Here is a 22,547-nt window from a genome sequence, read left to right as displayed (position 1 = left end):
TATTTTCAGAATTACTTTTTCAAAATAAAATTTAACAGTGTATGGAAGTGTTTTTAATACTGATTCCTGAATTTACACAGTTATGCTTGGAGAATGCAACTTTAAGATCTATCAGCAAACATTTTTTACAAGCTCTGATTTCAGAACACTTGTGTCCAACCTTCTCCCTAGAGACTTCCCACAATTGTTGGATTTTAGATAACTTCAAAAAGAGATATTTAAAGCCTATTTTGTACTTCATAAACCTATTCTGCTGAAATATTTATTTTCTGGTGTATGGGAGATGTATAGGCAGCATGAAAGAGGCTACAGCACAAAGGTTTAGCAAGTGTTCAACGCATTTACGTAATTTCAATGTCACACCACATTATGACTGCACTTAATTATATCAACAAGCAACTATAAAATTATAATTAAACTTCTCTTAGAGAATAATGTTGCAATGGGAAGCAGCATTAATGTAGTTTACTGCATATATTTCAGGACTATCCCAAATAAAACTGTAAAGGCCTAACTTAAGAATGTTCTCACCTTTTAAAATTCATCAGTGTGAACTCGATCCTTCTGTTGGGATGTCTGACCATGGGCCAAAGCTGTCCTTTCTGCAGCAGAGTGAGATCTGTGTATCTGAAACTTCAGCACCATGTCAGAACGCCAGCGGCCACACATCTTTCTGAGGGGAAGGGTTGGACTCTCGGGCTCAGAGTGGCCCATAAGCGAACTGGGAGCGGAAGGCACGTCTAATATTACCCCGTATCACCGCACCGGTAACAGAGGTGGGGCCGGGGGCGGGACAGCCCCTGACAAAGTGGGAATTACCGGCGGGCACGGCTGCGGGCACGGCTGCGGGCACGGCTGCGGCCCCGGCCCTCAGCGCCCCTCGCGCTCCCTCACGGCGCGGGCCCCGCCCCTCCCGGGGCCGCGGCGCGAGGAGCCGCGCGCCGGTTCGCGCCTTCAGCCCGCGCGCGGGGACCGCCCCCTCCGCCGCCTCCCATTGGCTGCGCTGGGCGCCCTGGGCGGGGCTGGCGGAGCGCGCGGCAACGCTGCCGGGGCGCGGGGCTTGGGGAGCCGAGCCGGGCCGGGCCGAGCTGAGCTGAGCCGGGCCGAGCTGAGCTCCGCACGGGAGCTGCCCATGGCCGACAGGTAGCGGCCGAGCGCGGGGAGCCGCAGCTGGGCGGAGACGGCCGGGAGCGCGGGGGGTTTGAACTTGAGAACCGCTCTCGGCTCTGGGCGCGGGGAGGCGGGATGCGGCTCCGGGGGCCGGCGAGATGGAGTTCCTGAGGGCTGTGAGGGCCGGCGGGACGGGGCTGTGAGGGCGGGCGGGACGGGGTTCCTGAGGGCCGGCGGGACGGGGCTGTGAGGGCCGGCGGGACGGGGCTGTGAGGGCCGGCGGGACGGGGCTGTGAAGGCGGGCGGGACGGGGTTCCTGAGGGCCCGCGGGACGGGGTTCCTGAGGGCCGGCGGGACGGGGCTGTGAGGGCGGGCGGGACGGGGTTCCTGAGGGCCGGCGGGACGGGGTTCCTGAGGGCCGGCGGGACGGGGCTGTGAGGGCCCGCGGGACGGGGTTCCTGAGGGCCGGCGGGACGGGGTTCCTGAGGGCCGGCGGGACGGGGTTCCTGAGGGCCGGCGGGACGGGGCTGTGAAGGCGGGCGGGACGGGGTTCCTGAGGGCCCGCGGGACGGGGTTCCTGAGGGCCCGCGGGATGGGGCTGTGAGGGCCGGCGGGACGGGGCTGTGAGACACAAACTTTCTCCCAAGCACAGGGTTTGCAGTACAGTTATAATTAGTTTACTGGTGCTTATAGATATGTGGACACAAAAATGAAGCGCTAACTGTAATAAATAGCAAGTTGCTTATATTTATAGATATTTCCCACACTCTTCCCGTACAGAACTAAAAAAAAAAAAAAAAAAAACAAAAAAACCCAAAAAAACAAAAAAAGAAACCAAACAAAATACTTATAAAAATTGAAGGGGAGTAAAATTTGGTTTATATTTGAAGCTTTCCCTCTTTTTGCATGTAGGTTGGCTGTTTTCTTTGTAATTAGTTTGTAATTTCAGTTTTCAGATGAAAGTGGCTGACTCACCTGATGCGATCCTGAGGAATGGGCTGAACAACAGATACCGTGTGCTGGAGGTCAGCGTGATCCAGAGGAATGGAAGTGACCCTGAGAAGCACCTGACAATTACAGCCTCCCCCTCACTGGAAAGTACAGAGCTGTGCATCCTTAGGAATGGCTGGTAATCCACACAGATGTTTGAAAAGCGAATGAAATACTGGATTTTGTTTGTGTTGTCTGTGAGTTGAATTTTACGGCCTTAAAAGATCCTGAAGGAATCTTTGTTTAATGTAATATTATCAGTGTGCTAGCATAATGGGTATCATCTTGAGGGACCTGATCTCAGGTAATGTGTGCTGAGTGGGCACTACTACCTTGCAGTTTTGTCGTTGTAAAAATGCCTTTTTTCACTCTCAGGACTTCTTTAGATCAACTCCTCAAAAGAATCCAGCCCAGAAAGAAGGTTGAATCTGCTCTGTTGGTGTGTTATTTCTGATACACCGTGTCTGTCATTCGCAAGCCCTGACTGTGGGGTGTGTTCCCTTGCAGGGAGTCTGTCCCCGTGGTTCCAGGGGACATTGTGCACTTGGAAGGGGAGTGCAGCTGTGGCACGTGGGTGGTCAGTGCCCAGAGTGGGTACCTGGTGCTGTACCCAGACCTGCTGCTCTCGGGCACCGCCATCTCCAGCAGCATCCGCTGCATGAGGAGGGCAGTGCTGAGCGAACGCTTCAGGGTGAGTGCTCCTTCCACACTGCCTGCCAGCTCCTGCTCCCCTGGCACTGCTGCCTCAGCTCAGTGATGCATCTGCCTCTTGGAAATGGCATTATTAGCAATTCATGATGTTTACAACACAGAAACATTTGGGGTGGAAACTGCCTCTGGTTGAGCTTCTCTTGTCTTTTTGAGAATTGCACCTGAAATAATGCGATACTCTTTAATGCAGCTACTGGGCTAAATAAATGGTCTTTCCACTTATAATTCTGATAATTTTTTTGATAATCTCTTGCCGCATTTTTTGTGGGTATGAATCCTTTGTGAGGGATATGCCTCCTGCCATCCATATGAAAATATAACCCCACTTGGCCAAGTTAACAGCTTCTGAAAAATGTGGCTAATTCAGTTAATGATTGGTGTGGGCTAACTCTGGAGTCTGAATCCAGCTGCTGGATCTTGGAAAGAGGAGAAGTGGTATTATCCTTGCTGATATATGAGAGATATTTGTGGTAGTGTCCTTGCTGATAAACAGAGCAGCAACAGCTGCCAGTCTGAGCTGATGAAAACTTCCAGACATGATAGGAATACAAATCCAAATTAATAAGGGGATTTTAATGGAGTGGTAAACAGCCTGGCTGGGAACCTGTGACTGGAACAAGAAAATGAAGTACAGGAGATTAAGACCATGAAATGGTTTTCAACCCTTTATTAGAGGAGTAAGGGGGATAAAATAATTGCTGGGACAATGCACAGTGTCCTGACTGGGATAGCACCATCCCCCTGTTGTGAGAGAAATCTGTGAGAGATCCATAATACCACAGTGTTTGGTAGTGACTCCTGTCAAGGTCATTCCCTACCACTTTCAGTTCTTGTGAGTCTCCAGAGCCCAGCCCTGCTGGTGGCTTCTGAGCCATCCTGGTGACACGTGGGATATTTTCTGTGAGCTGGTGGCAGGCAGGAAACTGCTTCATGCCAGAAATCTGTGCAAGATTGTAAAGGAATGTATTTGCACTGGGAAATGCGTGCAGGCAGAACTTTCTGACAGTTTTATTTGAATCTGTGCTTTTGTTTCTTGCCTGCCAGTCACAAAGGATTGTATCCTGACACTGTCAGGGTTGGGATAGAGCAATAGGTGAGACCCCTTCAGTTCAGGCAGGTTTGGCCAGATAATCACTAGTGAGGTGAAAGCTGTCGTGATCTTGTGGCTAAATAAGTGCAGGCTGTGATGTGCAGCAAAGCAAATGCAGGAATTTGCCAGAGGAGTTGGCATGAAGTGGGCACAGACCTTCGGCCATGGTGACATCCCTTCTGTTGCAGGGCTCTGAACCAGGCTCGCCCCAAATGCTCGTTGGGACAATTCTTCATGACATCTTCCAGCAGTCAGTCACCAATGACCTGGCACCAGAAAGGGTGCAAGAGCTAGCAAATAAAATTGTGTATGGACAGAAGTACCTCAAGGAAATGTAAGTAGCATTGCAGCTGCCTTTTATGTGTGGAACACAGGGCAGGAACACTTTGAAGTAGCAATTTCAGTTGTACTTTAAAAAGTGTAGCACTGGTATCAGGAGAGTGTTCTGCCAAATGACTTTGCTTAATGGAAATTAGGGATCTTTTAGTAAGATAATTCCCCATTTGATAGCTTAATTTTATTTGCCTTCCCTGCTGAGCTACTTCTGTATATCTGAACTACTCTTTTGGAGTAACTGTATGTGGCAGGGGTCTTTTTTACTTTTAGGCCAAGCAGGTTGCAGTGTCTGTGTCTGTAACATTTTAGATTTCCAGGCACCTCCCAAAGCTGTTTTGAGTGGGACAAATAGTTAATTATGATCCTCAGCAATGAACCTGGAACCTTGTGACTGACCAAAATTGAATTTCTGTTAATTTTATATCCTTTTCAGGTTAGTTAAATTCTCAGTTGTTAGAAGACCTTTAAGTTATTTTCTCAGCAGAGCTAATAGAAATGCTAGGCAATGCTTAGTATTTCCCTCAGAAAGTGGGAAGATGAATGGCTGTTAGTTTTAACATTTTACTGCAGGCTGGATTAAAACACAATTCTACTCATGTAAATTAAAAATCATTATATATAGACTTTTAAATTGTATGTTGGGAAATATCACTATCTGTTGAGTCAGAAGTTAAAGCTGTAGTGGCAAGATTTATAACTCTTAGTTCTGTTATGAAGACAATATTTTGAATTGGGGCTGCTGAAATGCCTTCATGTCCCTCTGGGCCTCCATGAAACTTTATTTGCAATTCCTTTTTGCATATGTAGGCTACTGTTTATTGGGACTGAAAAATAAATTGCATAAGGCTGCTGCCTGTGGTCATTTGCACTCCTATGAACCTTTTTGTGCAAAATCCACTCTGTTGCTGTAGAATAATGACATTATTTCCAGTGGTTGCCAGCACTGAATTGTCTAATGCCACAAAATTACATTCTGTGTCATGTTCTGCCAAAATGCATGTAAGGAGCAGATGAGGATATCCAGACTAAAAGCAAATGGTCTTTTAATTTTTTATTCCACCTTGCACGAATTGTAGGAATAGCCATATTTAAATGCATGAGTCTGGTGCTCCTTTCCTGCAGTCAGACTGTTAATTCTGTTTCATCACATCTGCCACACTGATGCTCTCACTGTGCTGTACCTGTTGTTTCAAAGGTTTCACCAGAAATGGACGTTCTGGTGTAGACGTTCAGTTAATACTTTTATGAATTGAGTTGAACCTCTATGTAACTGTTGTCATCTACAGTTTATAGATATTTATAAGAACTTGACAGTTACTTCCAATGATCTTGTTGCTACTCCAGGCAAATCTCTTTAGACCGCAGCAGATTTAATACTTTGTTTCCTTCATGTGCATGTCTTTTTTGTTTTTAGGTATCTCTTAAATGTGAAACAAGCACAAATAATGCAAGAAATAGAAGAATATTTGCCATCATTTTTTAAGTGGGCAGAAGACTTCATGCACAATCCAGCAAACCAAAACAAAATGCAACTAAAACTGTAAGAAGCCAGAATTAAATTTTAAACCCTTCTATGTTGTATATCTTGTTTAGTTCACTTGAAATTTTTGGAACTCCTTATACACATCTGTTGGGTGATTTGGAGCTAATTCTTGGCCCCACTGGTTGTAGAGCTGCCCTTGTGCTGCTTGTTTAGCTGCCTTTGTGAGTACTGGGCAGGACATGAAGCCTGAGGGGGAACTGACTTCAAAATCTTTAAATCCTTGTGAGCAGCGTGGTACAAACCAGGGCTTTTAGTGAGCAGAGGAGCAAGGGTATTTGAGCTGCTGACCAAAGTAGGGGTTACTGTAGGTATGAGCAAGGCTGCAAATCAGAATGTGAAACTATTAATGAAATGGAGTTCTTGACTGATAAAAGATTTCTTTGGTGAAATGGTGACTTTACTCAAATGCTGCTGAGCTCTTCTTGTCCATGGCTTCTTGCTGTCAATTTTAACTATAGAGTGTTAAAGTTTCAGTGAAATGGCAGGCCTGAGCAAAACCTGTGTGCTACTGTCAAGTGTATGACAGAATGTGGTTATTGAGAAAAGACCAAAAACTTATTAAAAACAGTTTAAAGTCTCATTTTAACTTTGAAATTTAGGTGAATAGCGAAACAACTGAAGTTAGTTTCTGATATGTTGCTTCCTCTATTAATGGGAAGATTACTTTGAGTGAGACTCGATGCATTTTATTTCTGAAGTTAGTGCCTAAAGGGCATTTGTAATGCAGAAATATTATGTATTTAGTTGCTACACATTTTAATGTCTAAATATTAATAATTAAGGGAAATTGTTAACTTCTGGCTTAATTTTCTTCCTAGGTCAAATGGTGGGAAAACAGAAGATGTATCTTCTAAGATAGAGGTTGTAGATATCTTGGACATTGAGGAGAACATCTGGTCTCCCAGGTTTGGGCTGAAGGGCAAGATTGATGTTACAGCCAGGGTGAAAATCCACTGCCAGGCTGGAGTGCAGTCTCGGGTAATGCCTTTGGAGCTCAAGTCTGGCAAGGAATCCAACTCCATCGAGCACAGGAGTCAGGTACAGGCACCTCATGGCCCATTTCACTGTCAGAGCTCTGTGTGCTTTTTTTGTTGGGTGACCTGTTTTCTCTTATGAGTATGAAACACTTTGTATGTGTTATAATCTAAATTCATGGATGGCTCACCCTGGCGTGCCCAAAGCTGCTGGTATAAAATTCAAGTGAACTTAGTAGTAAGAAGTGTGTACATTTACCACCTGCAAGCACACTTATGGGTTTTTTATCCTGAAATGTCTGTTCTCCAGTCTCACTACATTCAAATATGAGGTTGAAGCAAACTGTTTCAGGAACTAGTTATACATATTTCTATATAGCTGGCCTGATTTAGAGTGGTGGTAGCCTCGATATAAGGTTTTAAAGATGCCTTTTAATTTAAATCCTTGGTGAAGTTCTTACTCCTTGCAGCTTCTGGAAGACTTGTGATAATAATGGCTGTTTAGCCATATAAATTGTGGAAGAACTAAATACAGTTTAGAAAGTGTTTTGGTTTTAATGCTGTGCTGGTTTTGACTGGGTTAGCAATGGTTTTGCTCACAGGAGATAAGCGTGGGCTGTGTTTTGGGTTTGTGCTGAGCACAGGTTGATAACACTGGGATGTTGCTGCTGGGGCTGGGCAGGGCTCACACAGAGGCAGGGCCTTTCCTGGGGGTGATGGACGTGAGGGGACACGGCCAGGACAGGGGACCCCAGGATCAAAGGGGTGTCCCAGACCGTGCAGCTGCTCAGCACACTCACTGCCTAGGGTGGGGGCACTGCAGGGTTTGCAGTGATGCAGTTTTGCCTTCCCGAGGCACCACTCCATGTGATGGGCCCTGCTCTCCTGGGGGTGGTTGAGCACCTGCCCTACCATGGGAAGCTGTGACTGAATTCCTTGTTTTGCTTTGCTTGCATGTGTGGCTTTTCTTTTCCATTGTAAACTGCCTTTATCTGAACCCTCAGCAGGGGTGGGGAGGTGAGTGAGCAGCTGTGTGGTGCTTGGGGGTGAACCACAACAACTATACTGGAACGATATGTATTGTAAATATGTGTTTATGTGTAATGTTTGCAGGTTATTCTGTACACATTGCTGAGCTTAGAGCGGAGGGCAGATCCTGAAGCTGGATTTCTTCTTTATCTGAAAACTGGTACGATGTATCCTGTGTCTGCAGCTCGTATGGACCGGAGAGGTAAAGCTGCTCCCCTTCTCTGGAGACCACCATTCTCTTAAATATCACTAAAATCTGTCCTTGGAACTGTAAAGTTTACTCTTATGAAAATAGCTGTACTTGGGGGTGCTTCACTTGTTACAATACTTGGAGATACTTCACTCATTACTAAGAGTTTACTTCACTCATTACTAACATTTATGTTAAAAAATCAGTTGTTTTATTAATACAGTGCAAGGACTTTGTGAATAATCAGTTCTTAGTTGACTAAAAAGTTGATAGCTAATTACTTTTGAGGTAGAAATTGTTACAAGCAAAACCATCAGCTAAGTTTATCCTTTTCTTGACAGAATTAATGAAGTTGAGAAATCATGTGGCCTTCTACTTAACACACAGTACCTATAAACCTGATGTGGGAAGGCAGAATTCACAGCTTGCTGCTTTGCCTCCTGTGATTGATGACAGTCAAACGTGTAAATACTGTTCACAAATGCACAACTGCTTTCTGTACAGCAGGTAAAAAAAAAAAAAGTCTGACTAATGTTTTTAAATGAGATTGAATAATTGTATCTTTTGATATAATAATTTCATTTTTGTGGTTGACAGTTTTGTGTATACCAGAGACTTTTCCACCCCAAAAGAATCTTCCACAGATTTCTCTACAACTTTTATGGTTCAGCTCCTGATCTCACAGAGACTTAATATGTTTGCTTAGGTACACTTTTTACAAGACAAAATCTGACATAAGTCTCAACAAAATACAAAATACCAATAACAGGTCTGTTTAAAAAGCTATATTCTTGCAGCTCCCTGCAAGGGGCCATCTCTGGGCCTGAGTTCTGGCTGGAGAAGCACTTTTTCAGCTTCACTCTGTAGAGGATTGTTTCCCTGTAGGGTATGACACAAGTAATACCTTGATACTACTCTGCTGAAGTGTTATTGCATCTCCTGGTCAACAGAAGTAGTGAGCAAATATTCCATAAAATTTCACACAAACTTACTGAATTGTTTCAATAAGTTACAAGTTTTAGTCTCTATACTGCACAAAGACCAACCAGAATTGTATGTAGAAGAGATCAAATGAGCTTTGTTAGAAAAGGAGAGCCTTGGGTGTGGTCTTGTGGAAATAGAATGCCTGATTGTTTTTAAAATTAGAGGGGTCAAGGTGTGTGTTGAGGGAGCTTTGTGGGTATCCCTGATATGCTTCTGTGAAATCCTGCTTCTGATACTCAGTTGTTGCAGCAGCAGGATATGGCTGGAGAACTATTTACTTCTGAAGAAGCTTTTCTCTGGTCGTGTTTTTAATGTATGATTTGGTATTATGTCTATTGATATTTAGTTTTGAAATAAGTATTAAATCTCCCTTGCTTAGCTAAATATCAAAATAGTATACAGTAGTTACAATAAAAGGAGTAAAAGGTAAACTCTGTAAATGTATATGTTACTATCTTTGAAATGCTTTATTTGGTCTTTGATTAACTTACTGCCCTTCAAAATGATAGAGATGATGTGAAGTTACCCATACAAGGTTATGCATCTGAACAAAGGATGCAGGTTCTACTTTATTCAAGTAATGATAAATTGATCTGTCTGGTATGTTGCAGTGGGTATTTGGGTCGTTGCTATGTACAGCTGGGCTTGCAGGTGAGAAAGGATGCAGGCTGAGCCTTTGTGTGGCTGGTTCTGTCCCCAGGGCCGTGGAGCAGAAGATGCCCAGTGTGGCCTTTCCTGCTGCTTTGGTGCCTGTCATTGACAGAGAGACCCAGCACCTGAAACCCTCCCACCTGGAGTATTTCAGCCTCTGGTATCTGATGTTGACCTTGGAGCTGCAAAGTGGAGAGCATAAAAAGGGATACAAAAATATATGGATGACACCTTCTTTGGAAAGGTAAGGTTTAATTTCCAAACTCATGCCAATGATGCTTCCTTCCTTCCTTTTGTTTGTTTTGTATTTTGGTTTTGATGGTTGCTTGTGGGTGGTATGGTTTTTTAATTTGTGGGGTTTTATTCTTAATAGTTCTCTTACAGAGAGGATCTTACTATTAAAATATTTCTGCTTTAATACCTTCAGAGAGAAGGCTGGAGATTGTGTTGGAAACATGGTCAGAGTTGATGAAGTCCATGAAGTTTCTGAGGGACAGTATCTGCATTTTTTCCAGCGTAGAAACGGTGCCATACCTGGGACAAACCTGTTGGTTGGTGATCGAGTGGTTGTGAGTGGAGAGGAAAAGGGTTTGCTTGGTTTGGCTACTGGCTATGTTAGAGAAGCCAGTGGAACAAAAGTCTCCTGTTTGTTGGGCAGGTAATAGGACAAAAAGAAAAGTCTCTGTTTGCAAACACTGTGGCACTGGCTTGAGGAAGGGTGCTGCTAGGTGTCCAAAAAGCTGTGACATGTCCTGACTCTTCCTGCTGGTGATGCCTCAGGTTTAGCTTTTCTATTTTTCACATTCTGTGCTGCTTTAGTGTGTGGGTCTGGGCTTCATATTAGAGGATGATGAGCTCTCTGCACAAAGTAGGCAGACAAAACAATTCTTTCTCTAGCTGGGCACCAAGGACAAATGATCCAGATCTCAGCCCCAAGAGCACAAACAGCGTGGGCTGGAGAGAGAAAAACAAGCAGGGTGGGACTGCATGGGCTGGAGCTGGAATGGGACAATGAACTGCAAGGTGCAAATGGAGCAGAACTGATGAGAGACCCCTTGACCAGGTGTCAATTTTGTGACCATTTTGGTTCATTTTGGGACCATTTTGGTTCACCTTGGGTGCAGCCCTGGCTGGGCTCTTGTGCTCCCCAGGATGGAGCCATTGAGGAGATCCTTTTAATAAATCCCTGTTTTATTCTTTAGCTCCATCTAGTCTCTGTTCCAGGCCAGCCTTCACAAGGCACCAGTGGCTTTGCAGTATTACCCTTCAGAAATTCTCTTGTCTTGATTGAAACTGTCAGTACCTGCTATGTATGCCTGTCTGTCTATTTAACCAGGTTGTTTGCATAAAAGCACATTATAACTCCATTTCCTTACATCTCTAGCATGAATCTATATGGATACAGTGATTACTGTGTTAATAGTAACTTTCATTGTTCAGTCTATATTGTCTTTAAATTGGGCTTATGTTTTGTTATCCCTCATTGGGATCATGCTTTCTTTAGATCAGTTAATAGTGTATTTCAATCAGCTGTTGCTTCACTCTGGGATCTCTGGAAGATATTTAACATGTAGTAATAAGTCTTTAATCTGCATACAGCTGGTAAACAAAACTATTTCATCCATGTTCTTGTCATCCTTCAGGAATTTGTCCAGCCTCCCCAAGAACACTGTATTCAGGTTGGATCATGATGAAGGAGATGTTGGTACAGGAGTCCCTTTTAAAAATCTTTCTAAATTGATGAAAGATTGCCCAGTCAGGTATGAAAAATCAACTTAAATTCATGCTTTCAATATTTTCAGATGAAGTTTCTCAACTGGTAACTCTTATTTGAGCTCAGTTTTGGCTTTTTTTTTATCCACAGTGAAAGGCTCCGCAACCTGATCATTGATTTCCAGAAACCATGTTTTATTCAGCACTTGAGCTCTGTCCTTCCTCCTGAAGCAAAGGAAACTGTTGCAAATATTTTAAAAGGTACAAAATTACTTTCCCCAAAATGCTCTGCTTAGTAGTGTGTTTCTACAGCCAAAGTGTTTATCATGCTATAAATGTAAGGAGTTTTCCCTACTTTGGGGTCCTGTGATAGTTCTCAGCTTAAAAATTAAAACCAAGTTCTTACCTTGCATGTCTTCCAACTAGCTGAAGACTCATTTAATCACAGGGAGACCTGATCAGATCCTTGTTCACAGCTTTATTTTACTGTTGCTAGAGGCTGCAGTGTGCAGTTGCAGACAGAGGGCCCTGTGATTCCCTCTGTAACCTTTACAGGAGGAGGGGACAGAGACAGCTCTTGGGATGGAGGGAGAGGAAGGAGATGGGCTTTGGGAAATATTTACTTGTGTAATCAATCACTCTTCCTAAGCTGTTGACAAGTGTCAACACAGTGTCATGCTTTGTGGCATTGATTTAAAAACAAAACTTGTTTAGGTATGAGGCAGCATCTTGTATTTGGTGGAAATATTTCCTTGTGCTCTGACAGATCTGCCTGTGAAAACGTAAATTTAACTGAATTGTCTTAGAGTAAACCGAATTTTTTATAAAAACTCAGTTTGAAGTCTTACTTTGCTTGAGCTTTGCTTAGTCCAGATAGCTGAAATGTGCTGCTTGTTTGCATCAGGCTGGGGCAAACCAGCTCTGCTGTGATGTTTATTCCAAACAACATTCTGCTGTATGTGCAGCTCATCAGCCCTTGCTGTGAGCTGTGTGTTTGGTGTGAAAGTGGTATGATCAAACACAAGTGCCTAGACACAATATGTGGAGGTGGTCAATTAAGATATTAGAAAAAAAAGCCACAAAAGTCTAAAAATAAAAATGTCTCCAGTGACTTATTTCTAGGACCTTTTACTACTTATCTTGTGTATTATGTTTAATGTCATGCCTTCACTTTGCTCAGTTCTTGCCTCTATTAAGGGCTTTAGTGAAGGAGGAAATTACAATTTTGCTGTGACTTTAGTAATGAATACAATTATGATGGAGTAATTTAATTTTGCTTTTTCTTCTGAAAGGTCTAAATAAGCCTCAGAAACAGGCAATGAAGCAAGTGCTGCTTTCAAAGGACTACACACTTATTGTGGGCATGCCTGGAACAGGAAAAACAACTACAATATGTGCTCTAGTAAGATCATGTACCTTGGAGTTTTAATTTTTTTGGTGAGATTTAGAGGGTAGAACTAAACCAGCTGTGTAGTGTCATGAATTAATCTGACTGTATATGTATAATTTCAAGGAAGAAAACACACTTCTTTTTGCTTAACCTATATTTGGTAGAACTAAAATTGGACTTTGTGGAGTAGGATGGTCAATTGCTTGTGTAGGAATGTATGTGGGAGGGAGGAGAGTGAAGTGTGATATTTAATAATTTCTGTGATGCTTTAGTGTTAAAATTCTTTGGCTCCAGATATCAGCAAGTGTTCAAATCCTGAGTTATAGCTCAAAAGAGGAAGTAGCCAGTAGTACTGGCTTGAGCAGCCTCTGTGGATTGTGTGAACCTGTGGGGCTGCATCCATGTGCACTCTGCCACCCTCTCCTCTAGCTGCTGCTGCTCTTCTCCCCAGGAGAGCACTCTAGGAGCATGCTGCACTCGGGCTGTGGGCTGAGGGAGGTTTTCATGGGAGAGCAGTGCATCCCTGCTTCCATTTGCCATCAGCTCGTGGAAGGAGGAGGCTGGAGAAGCTGCTGCTGTCTTCAGATCAGCCTGAGCCTCCAGTGGCTGCATTGCTGTGGGAGCAGGCTGGAACAGGCTGCACGGCTGCTGTCTTCAGATCAGCCTGAGCCTCCAGTGGCTGCATTGCCATGGGAGCAGTGTTGTGGGAACAGGCTGGAACAGGCTGCATGGCTGCTGTCTTCAGATCAGCCCATTGCCCTCCAGTGGCTGCATTGCCACGGGAGCAGCACTGTGGGAACAGGCTGGAACAGGCTGCATGGCTGCTGTTGTCTCCAGATCAGCCTGAGCCTCCAGTGGCTGCATTGGCATGGGAGCAGCACTGTGGGAACAGGCTGGAACAGGCTGCATGGCTGCTGTCTTCAGATCAGCCCATTGCCTGAGCCTCCAGTGGCTGCATTGGCACGGGAGCAGCACTGTGGGAACAGGCTGGAACAGGCTGCATGGCTGCTGTCTCCAGATCAGCCTGAGCCTCCAGTGGCTGCATTGCCATGGGAGCAGCACTGTGGGAACAGGCTGGAACAGGCTGCATGGCTGCTGCTTACCCTGGGGATCTTAGAGTGCAGTTCCTTGGGTGTGCACATCCAGGTTTGGCTCTGTGTGAGCAGCCCTGTGAGGCTGCTGGCCATGGGAGCCCTCAGGACTGCTGCCCACAATGTCAGCTGACACATCTGGCCAGGGAGACTGGTACAGACCAGGTCATGTTTATTATTGCCTCCCTCCAAAACGCCTTGTGTTTTCCACCTTAGCAAACCTGGCATTGTTGATTCTTGCAGATGAATCCTTTTCTGCTTCCCCTTAACAGCTTCTCCTTTTCTTTCCCTTTGCTGCTCATTAGGTGAGAATTCTTTCTGCTTGTGGCTTTAGTGTCCTCCTGACCAGTTTTACACACACAGCTGTGGACAATGTCCTGCTGAAGTTGGCCAAATTCAAAGTTGGTTTCTTGCGCTTGGGCCGAGCTCAGAAGGTTCACCCAGACATTCAGAAATATACAGAAGAAGAAATCTGCAGGTCCAGATCAATTAAGTCTGTAACAGATTTGGAAGAGGTCTATAATAGTCAGGTGAGAAAAATGTTTTTTTGCTAGCCCTTCAAATTATTAAAGATAATTACATTAGTATTTTGTTTGGGTGCTCCAGAGAAGGACCCCATCCCAAGGGTGTGTACTGCTGTAAGAAATCTGAGCTGAAAGAGAAACTCAACCTCTGCATTGTTTCAATTTCTTTATAGCCAGTAATGACCTACGTTAAGTCTGCAAGTTGAGAAGCTTTGTTTATGTCCACACAAAGTAACTCATCATTGTAAGTAATAAGGCCCAAAGACTCCAGTGCTTCTATCTGAGGTTTTGTGAATGGGCTGCTGCAGCCTCCTTTAGCATTCTTTACATTCTGCTGCGGTTTGTGCCTCCTCCTGCCACTGGTGCTCCTTGTGCCATCAGTACAATCAGCAGATGGGGAGAGGAAGAGGAATGCTGTGGAGCTCACCTGGCCAAAGCCTTATTTCTGATTGAAATATGAGTGCTGTCTGTGTGAATGTCAATGCTAACCATAATGGCAGCTGGGTCACACGAGTCAGTGGCAGCTTTAAATTAAATTCACTGAAAGAATAAAGTTTGATGGGAGTTGCAGTAAATGCCAACTTCACAAAAGCTGCCATTTACTTTTTATTGATAAGTATTGCTGGGGAATGACTGAAGTCAAAAGGGGAATGACTTGGCATTTCTTATTTTGGTCATTTTGGGTTGCAGTGGAAGCACAGCACAGAAGAACTGTGCTGCTGTTGTTGTTTTATCTTTTCCTCAGTATTGAAAAAAAACCCAAACCACCTGATTTTTCACTGTAGTCATTTCAGCACACTCCATGAATCGCCCATGAATAAAACCTGGCATCACTCTGAACACATGACAGGAACAAGTTGTAGGCTACAGTCTGCTCTAAAGCTGGTTTTGTTTGTCACTGGCAATTGATACAAGAACATATCAGGCCAACATATATCTAAGTGATGCTGATCTGATTTCAAGGCTAAATACTTTGATTTCTGTGATTTTACAGTTTAGTTCAGTTTAATGAGAATTAGTTTTTCTTTTGATATGGAGAATACAGTGCTAAAGGGTATAAAATGTACCTTATCCTTGAATGTGTCTCCATTTTCAGCCAGTGGTAGCAACCTCTTGCATGGGAGTGAATCACCCCATCTTTGCTCAGAAGCAATTTGACTTCTGCATTGTTGATGAAGCTTCCCAAATCAGCCAGCTCGTCTGCCTGGGCCCACTGTTCTGCTCCAAAAGGTTTGTGCTGGTGGGGGATCATCAGCAGCTGCCTCCTCTTGTGCTGAATGCAGAAGCAAGGTAAGAGAAAATGCTGCTGGACAGTTCCTAGTCACAGTTTCAGGGAAGGCTCTTGCAGTGTTCTGATTGACACATTTTGATTTTTTGTGTTGTAACAGAGATCTTGGCATGAGTGAAAGCTTATTTAAAAGGCTGGAACAAAACCAAAATGCTGTTGTCCAATTAACTGTGCAATACAGGATGAATAGGTACTTTCAACATTTATTTTTTGAAATGTGTTATTGATGTGGGATCGAAATGGTGAGATTTTTATGCCTTTTCTTGTTTTTTAAATCTTTAGTAAGATTATGTCATTGAGTAACATGCTGGTCTATGAAGGCAAACTGGAATGTGGCTCAGAGAAGGTGTCAAATGCCACTGTTAACTTGCCCAACCTAAAGAAATTGAAACTGGACCTTGGGGATGCTTCTAAGTCATGGCTGAAAGAAGTCCTTGATCCAGACACAGCTGTGTGTTTTCTGAACACAGAGAAGGTAAAGTTCATTGTGTTCTTTCAGCATGTAAAACTTCATTCAGCTGAGGTGGGGTAAAACAGGGAACTTCAGGAAGTGTTCTTGCAGCATCATGTGAAGTGTGCAGCACACAAAAACATCCTTGGCATTGTTGGCAGAGCTGGGCAGGGTGGTACAGCTGCTGCTGGAAATGTCACACCTGAGAACAGCTGAAAACTTGAATTTAGATACTATTGCAGAAAATATTGAATGGGCTTTGAACTTAGTTCTTCCTATTCAAGGTGTGCAGCCATACTGGGTGTCCTTGTTTCCATTGGCTGAGGGTCGGTGTGGCAAAGCTCTGAGCCAGTGGCAGCAAAAACTGCAATTCTCCATGCTGTAATGCAGACATTCTGTGCATTGAAGTGTAAGGGATGGATAAATTGCTGTAGGTCCTTTCATGAAGACCCAGAATTCTGCTGGGAAATAAAATGCTAGTGCAGATAAAAATTCTGCAAAGAAACTGAAATGCAGGAAAAATGTAGAAGAGTTTAAACACATGGGGAAAAAGATGAATAAATTAGTACCTGTTTGTGGTCTCCAGTACTTGTCACTGTACTTGGTGATTGGATTATGATTTGAGTCTTTCTTCCTCCTTAACAGGTTTTGTGTTGATTCCTATTAATACTGTGTTTTGCCAATAATATAATATAATTTTGATATAATTATCAGCTTTTATGATCTTTTATGCTGACCCTGGTCAGAACTCACCAGTGTTTCTATGCTCTCGGACATTGTACAGGATTCATGTTTTTTTCCAGCAGTTTGATAGAATCTCTTCAATGACCTAAAAACAAGCAGTGTTTACTTTGATGGCTTACAGAAATTTCTGAAAATGTCTAAACCAAACAGAGACATTTTCCAGGAATGCCTCGACAGCTGCAGTTCCTTTCCCAGCAAGGCAGACAGTTGGTCCCAGGGAAGAGGCCTGTTAATGGGAATCTGGCTGAACCACTGTTTATCTAGTAATTATAGCAAATTGCTAATGAAAAAGTAGAGCTTCTGTTACATTTTTTTCCCTAGAAAGCCCATCTCAAGTGTAAGACAGCTGTCCTCTTCATAGAGCCAGGAGGAGAATTTTTATTTCCAAAATATTCTAGATTTGATAAAACATGAGGCTGTAATGCCATTTCTCCCTTTGGACTTCCTGTCAGAACTGCATGTATTGTGGCAGTCATGGAGGGAGAAATGAAAAACCTCACTGAACATGACAACAAACAGAACCAGCTTTTATTTCCTTTGACTTCATAGTAGGTTTTTCCTCCCTGTATTGTTTATAGGGTAACCAAGAAATGCTTATGAAGTAGACTTGAGAGGGAGGGATACAAACAGAGAGAGAAGGAAGAGGAAAAAACACCATGACACCACCAGGAAGCTTGCATTTATTATGCTGGCTTTTAAAAAAAAAAAGAAGAAAAAGCCTCTATTGTTTTCTGCTTACCAATGCAACAAGTTTGTGACAGCAGTGGGAAATCTATTTATTTTTATTCTGCCAGCCCCTGTGTCAGTCTGCACTTCTCTGACAGCTTGGTGGTTTGAAAAATGACATCCTTGATTTAGGGCAAATCTCTGAGAATTTCTAGGCCAAAGTTGTTTTTGTTGGTGGTTCTGCTGGTGTCCTATGGGAACAGGAGAAATAGAAATGTAAGTATGTGTTATCAAAAGCATGACACAGCTTTTAGGACTTCTTTCCTGAAATTATTTTTGTGTTGTTTTTAGCTACACTAATGCAAGTGTGGTCAGAAATTAACTGTGCAGTTAAACAGTGCTCTTCAGGGGGTTTGGAGGCTTCCAAACACACTTTCATTGCTATTGGTGCTACTTCAACTCCAGAGAAGGCAGGAGTCAAGCAAAGAGAAAAAATTACCAAACTGTGACACTACAGTGACAGGAGTTTACATCCTGAGCTTGTCGGCCTCATTCATACATGACATAGAAATGGCAGGTAATAGTTAAGAAATGGTAAATTCAGTGAATATTTAAAGGTTGGGAGTTTATAGTACAATTTATATTACCATTTTGGATAGTTCTTGCTGTAGGCGTAAATGTTGGCTTTCAAACATGTAAAAAAATTATCCTTTCTGCCATGGAATGAAGAAAATTCACTGTAAATAATGCTGTATGGAGAGTGTTAAAGCAGAAGTCCCATGTAGAATATCATTAGCTCTCTTGCCTTAGCAGCAGGAAGATGTCCATTTTTGGGTTTTTTGATTTGTGATGTGTAGTGCTGAACTGTAAAGTCAGAGGATTAAGTCTGGCAATTTCTTAAGGTGACAAGCTAGTGTTAGAAACTTATTTTGGGGATTGTTCCAATTTGTGTTGCAAGTGCAGTATTCTGAAGTTAATTCACAGTGCAGACTCTTCTGTTTAGTAAAATTTAGCATTTAACTTTATTTCTTTACTTCATCCCATCAGTATAAATCCACATACGACTCAGTGAGTTAGGGACAGAACACAGTACCCCATTACAGACAGCAAAATCATTGTTTTCTGTTTGTATTTTTAAAGGTCCCAGCACCAGAACATGCAGAAAAAGGTGGCATAAGCAATGTGACAGAAGCTAAAATAGTGCTTTTCCTCACATCCTTATTTATTAAGGTATCTTTTACTTTATTACCTGGTTTGGAGGGAGACTTTAATATTTTTACTTTGCTTTAGTAGTGGTGGCTGTATGTGTTGGGGGATAATCTTCAGGATAAATTGAAGGTTGGTTTCATGTCAGTGTAGTGGGGAGCCTGAGGTCTGCACTCCCTTCCCTGTCCTTGCCTGCTTGGATCTGACATGCAAAAAACAAAAGCTGGATGCCAAATTCTTTTAAGAGATGAGGGAGGGGAGAGGATTTGCTTTCGTTCCTTCTTTCATCCAGAAATACAGAGCAGGAGCTTCAAGTGCTCACCTAGCAGTCTAAAGAAGAAAGAAAACATGAGTTACTCCAAGTTCCCAAGCTTTGTCTTAACTTGGCATAAAGACAGATATCCTTGAAATCCTCATTTTTCTATTTCCTTTAGTTAATATTTGTTACACTTAGAGTTCCTTTAATTTCGATACAATACCTTGCGGCACTGCTAATAAAAAAAATTAATTAGAAGGATCTTTCTGACCATACCGAGTTTCCCAAGCCAACTGCAGTGACAGATTTTTTCTCTGCTTTCTCCTTCATTCAGGCTGGCTGTAAGCCCTCGGACATTGGCATCATCTCACCCTACAGACATCAGTTAAAAACAATCACTGACTTGATGGCAAAATGGAAGGAGAACAGAGTGGAAGTGAACACAGTTGACAAATACCAAGGAAGAGACAAAAGTATCATAATTGTGTCCTTTGTTAGGAACAGCATTGATGAAAATGTAAGTTGGTCATTTTAACTTTGTTCCTGTTGGGATCTCTGCTGCTCACAGTGACCCCAAGAAAAGTTAGAAAGTCTCTTCCCAGCCTGGCACTTGAAGAAGGAGTCAGGGCTCTTCATTTCTTGGTCTCAAGGTTGTTTATTGTTCCTTATCTATAAAATTCTTTCTCCTGTCCTGCTAAGATCTGCTCACCAAGACAGTCCAGGCACTCTACCTGCCCCTGGGGTGGTGTTGTGTCTATACTAAAAACTACGTGTGCAATGTTTACAATCACTTTCCAATACCTATCATCTATGTTAGACAGCGAGCCTCTACTCTAAACCAATCTGCAAGTGCCAGCATCACAGCAGAAGATGGAGGCCAAGAAGAAGAAGAAGAAGAAGACTGGACACACACAAATCCATCCATCTTGCCCCCTGAACCCCCATTCTAAAAACCCCAAAATCTACTTTTTCACCTTGTGATAAATTCACTGTCATTCTACTTAATTTGTCATGGCTTGCAGATCTTCATACAGGGTTGGTAATTTGCTCCATGGGTCACAATCAAACCCACAGGGGCATTCTGGGCTCTGTGCCAGGGTCTGTGAGCCCCCTGGCAGGGTCTGGGCTGCTCAGGACAGCCAGAGGGATGCCCTGGCTCCTGACATGTTCCAGTCAGTTTCAGTGGTTCAGATGCATTTTGAAGATGAGTGGTTTATGTCCATAAGTTTTTCCTACTTATGGTTTAATAGGGAAAATCAAAGCAAGTGGCATTTCCTTTGCAGCTGGGCTCCCTGCTGAAGGACTGGCGCCGCCTGAACGTGGCCATCACCAGAGCCAAGCACAAGCTGGTCATGGTGGGCTGTGTTCCCTCCCTGTGCTGCTATCCTCCCCTGGAGAAGCTCCTCTGCCACTTGCAGTCCCAGGCAATGATATCCTTTTGCTCCATGCTGCTTTGGGAAGGGGGAAAGCTGGGATTGACTCGCTGAGGTTTGAGGGGAGACTGGGAAGATCTTTGATTATTTAGGTTGTACTTTTAACAGGGATTGGCAGCACACAAAATGTGCTGATTAGATTTGCCAGAAGTGCACTTGAGATCAAGCTAGTGGATGGGTTTAGACCTTCTCTGTCTTCAACAGCAGAAAAAGTCAATGCTGACTTGCAAGTCAACTTGGCCATAATTTTTTGATTTCGAGGCCTGAATTTTTAATTTTTAATGCTTTTGCATTTTTCCCTGTGATCATTTTGAGTTTCTTGGCATCTTAACATCAGTGTGATTGCTTTCTTCCACTCAACACATCTGCTTCATGAATAATCTTGGTGGAAAGGAAAACAGTGTCACTTTCAGATGACTTGGTAAATTTTTCTTTCTCTCTGGCATTGTACTGAATAAGCTTTAGCTATTGCTGTTTCCATCTCCTGTTTAAACAGGAAAGAACCTTGTTAGCTGCTTTCTTTGCAAACATCCATGCATATTCAAACAGGTTTTGTGAAAGCCTAAGGTTGATAAAATGCTTCCTTAACTTGCTACATCTTGAATCTTCCAGTCGGGGCTCACGAAAGTATCCACAAGTGTAACATCTTATGAGTGGGAAGATGGAAAGTTCTACAGGACTTTGTATCTTCACACTGCAACACTTTTCTGCTGCTGTTTAATGTAAATAGCTGGGAATTGGGGTGTCAGTGCTGATGTGCACTCCTCAGCCTGCAGGCAGCCAAAACAGGAAGCATTCCATTATTTGTAAGTTTCCTTTCAGCAGGGTAACAGACATTTCTTGAAAAAGCTGATGGTTACAGAAGTAAAGCACTCAGCTTACTGGTGACAAACCAGTATATGAAGCACTCTGTTCCTTCCTGCTGGATATTGCTGTATTCCCTCACCTTGATGAGCAGTTACCTGCAGAAGTGACTGGGGAAGCACTTGAAGAGGAAGGGAGTGTAAACCAGTGTTGTACTGAGTCAGTATTCTGGGCTCAATTTGGTTTTAAAAACTTGAAGATGTCGTTTACATACAATAATTCCATTTGCCAGAATTCCTAATTAAGGTGCTGTGTTGTGCTGTTTGGAAAAAAAAACCAACAGAAAAAACTTCTTCCTCTTCTTCAAAACCTCACATTGTCCTTTGAAGTCTACTCCTGCTTTTAAAAATGCTGAAGTCTTTTATATTTATATACATAATGTAATTAATCTCCCATGTGAAGATCCCTTGATGACATTTCTAATCTCTTGATTTTGCACACCTCAGGGAGAAATGTGATGCTGATTCATTTCATCCCCTGTGTGTGCTCAGCAGATCAATCTGAAGTGAAATGCTTCATGGTAGAACTCTTGTTTTCAGTTCATCTGATCTGTAGCCTTCAAAACAAAAAGGAAACAAAGCTACACTTGCAGCTCACTGAGTAAGAAGCTTACATGCTCAGGTTGTAGTTTTTAAAGATGATGGCATATAAACAACAGAAAACACCTTTTACTTGAGACATCTCTGTTAGTTTCTTCATGCTACCTCATATTCTGCACCAAAGAGGCTGAGAAGTTTCTTTGCAAGGCTGCTGGTAGAAACATCAATTTTTTTGGTTCTTCAGAATCATTAGCATTTGTTTTCTCTTGGTTCAGTGTCAAGTAGCTGTGTGCATACAGTTGCAGACAAACTTGTTAAATGTGGGCATTTTCACTCTTTTAAACTGCTCCCTAACTTTTTGTAATGTTTGAACTAATAAAAGTTTGTTGTTGGTTTCATTTATACTTCGCTGACATTTCATTTTATACAAAGCAAATATTTAGAATGATGCAACAATAATTTGAAAAGTTGACAGGATATTCTCCTTTTTCAGGTGAAAATACATGCTTCATCAACTGTGCCTGTGCTCTGGGTCTTTTAAAAGATGAAAAAATAGGGTAAAATATGCTCTTTATTATAGTAGTGACATTAGAGTGCTTTTCTAGAAGAGATTTTCTTTCTGTGTTTAGGATCTGTGTGTAGAAAGGTCTTAAGATTTCATTAATCTGTTTTCTTACACCAAGCAATGCTTATCCAGGATTGCTTGGTGTAAGAAACCATCCAGGAAATGGTTTGCATTCTATTAAAAACTTAATAAATAAATTGAGGGTATTG

General features: G+C 42.9%; 1 protein-coding gene across 2 annotated transcripts; it reads left to right on the top strand.

Moving 5' to 3' along the window:
• Positions 1 to 1,068: 1,068 nt before the first annotated feature.
• DNA2 (DNA replication helicase/nuclease 2) lies at positions 1,069 to 22,177 on the top strand. 2 transcript variants are annotated; one of them, XM_059477081.1, is made up of 21 exons: positions 1,069 to 1,143; positions 2,060 to 2,239; positions 2,608 to 2,791; positions 4,090 to 4,235; positions 5,652 to 5,777; positions 6,599 to 6,818; positions 7,868 to 7,985; positions 8,315 to 8,480; positions 9,658 to 9,852; positions 10,036 to 10,266; positions 11,252 to 11,368; positions 11,473 to 11,582; positions 12,614 to 12,723; positions 14,108 to 14,332; positions 15,423 to 15,616; positions 15,715 to 15,804; positions 15,897 to 16,089; positions 18,616 to 18,705; positions 19,272 to 19,454; positions 20,221 to 20,369; positions 20,969 to 22,177. In XM_059477081.1, exons 1-21 carry the CDS (start codon positions 1,133 to 1,135, stop codon positions 21,021 to 21,023), a joined length of 3,093 nt encoding a protein of 1,030 aa, XP_059333064.1. In that variant the 5' UTR covers positions 1,069 to 1,132; the 3' UTR covers positions 21,024 to 22,177. The 2 variants fall into 2 exon arrangements, with proteins under 2 accessions (XP_059333064.1, XP_059333065.1); XM_059477082.1 differs by lacking the exons at positions 1,069 to 1,143; positions 2,060 to 2,239; positions 4,090 to 4,235 and having other exon boundaries at positions 2,671 to 2,791.
• The last annotated feature ends 370 nt before the right edge of the window (positions 22,178 to 22,547 follow it).

Source organism: Ammospiza nelsoni, chromosome 8 (genome assembly GCF_027579445.1).
Source record: "Ammospiza nelsoni isolate bAmmNel1 chromosome 8, bAmmNel1.pri, whole genome shotgun sequence".
Classification (NCBI taxonomy): domain Eukaryota; kingdom Metazoa; phylum Chordata; class Aves; order Passeriformes; family Passerellidae; genus Ammospiza; species Ammospiza nelsoni.
The sequence above is the reverse complement of the archived record's forward strand: the minus strand, read 5'-3'. Positions and strand labels throughout refer to the sequence as shown.

Bases quoted from the DNA above. Each gene is read 5' to 3' on its own strand.
- DNA2 (XM_059477081.1), top strand. The intron at 5,778-6,598 runs GTAAGAAGCCAG...TTTTCTTCCTAG, and splicing joins AACAAAATGCAACTAAAACT to GTCAAATGGTGGGAAAACAG. The intron at 6,819-7,867 runs GTACAGGCACCT...TAATGTTTGCAG, and splicing joins CCATCGAGCACAGGAGTCAG to GTTATTCTGTACACATTGCT.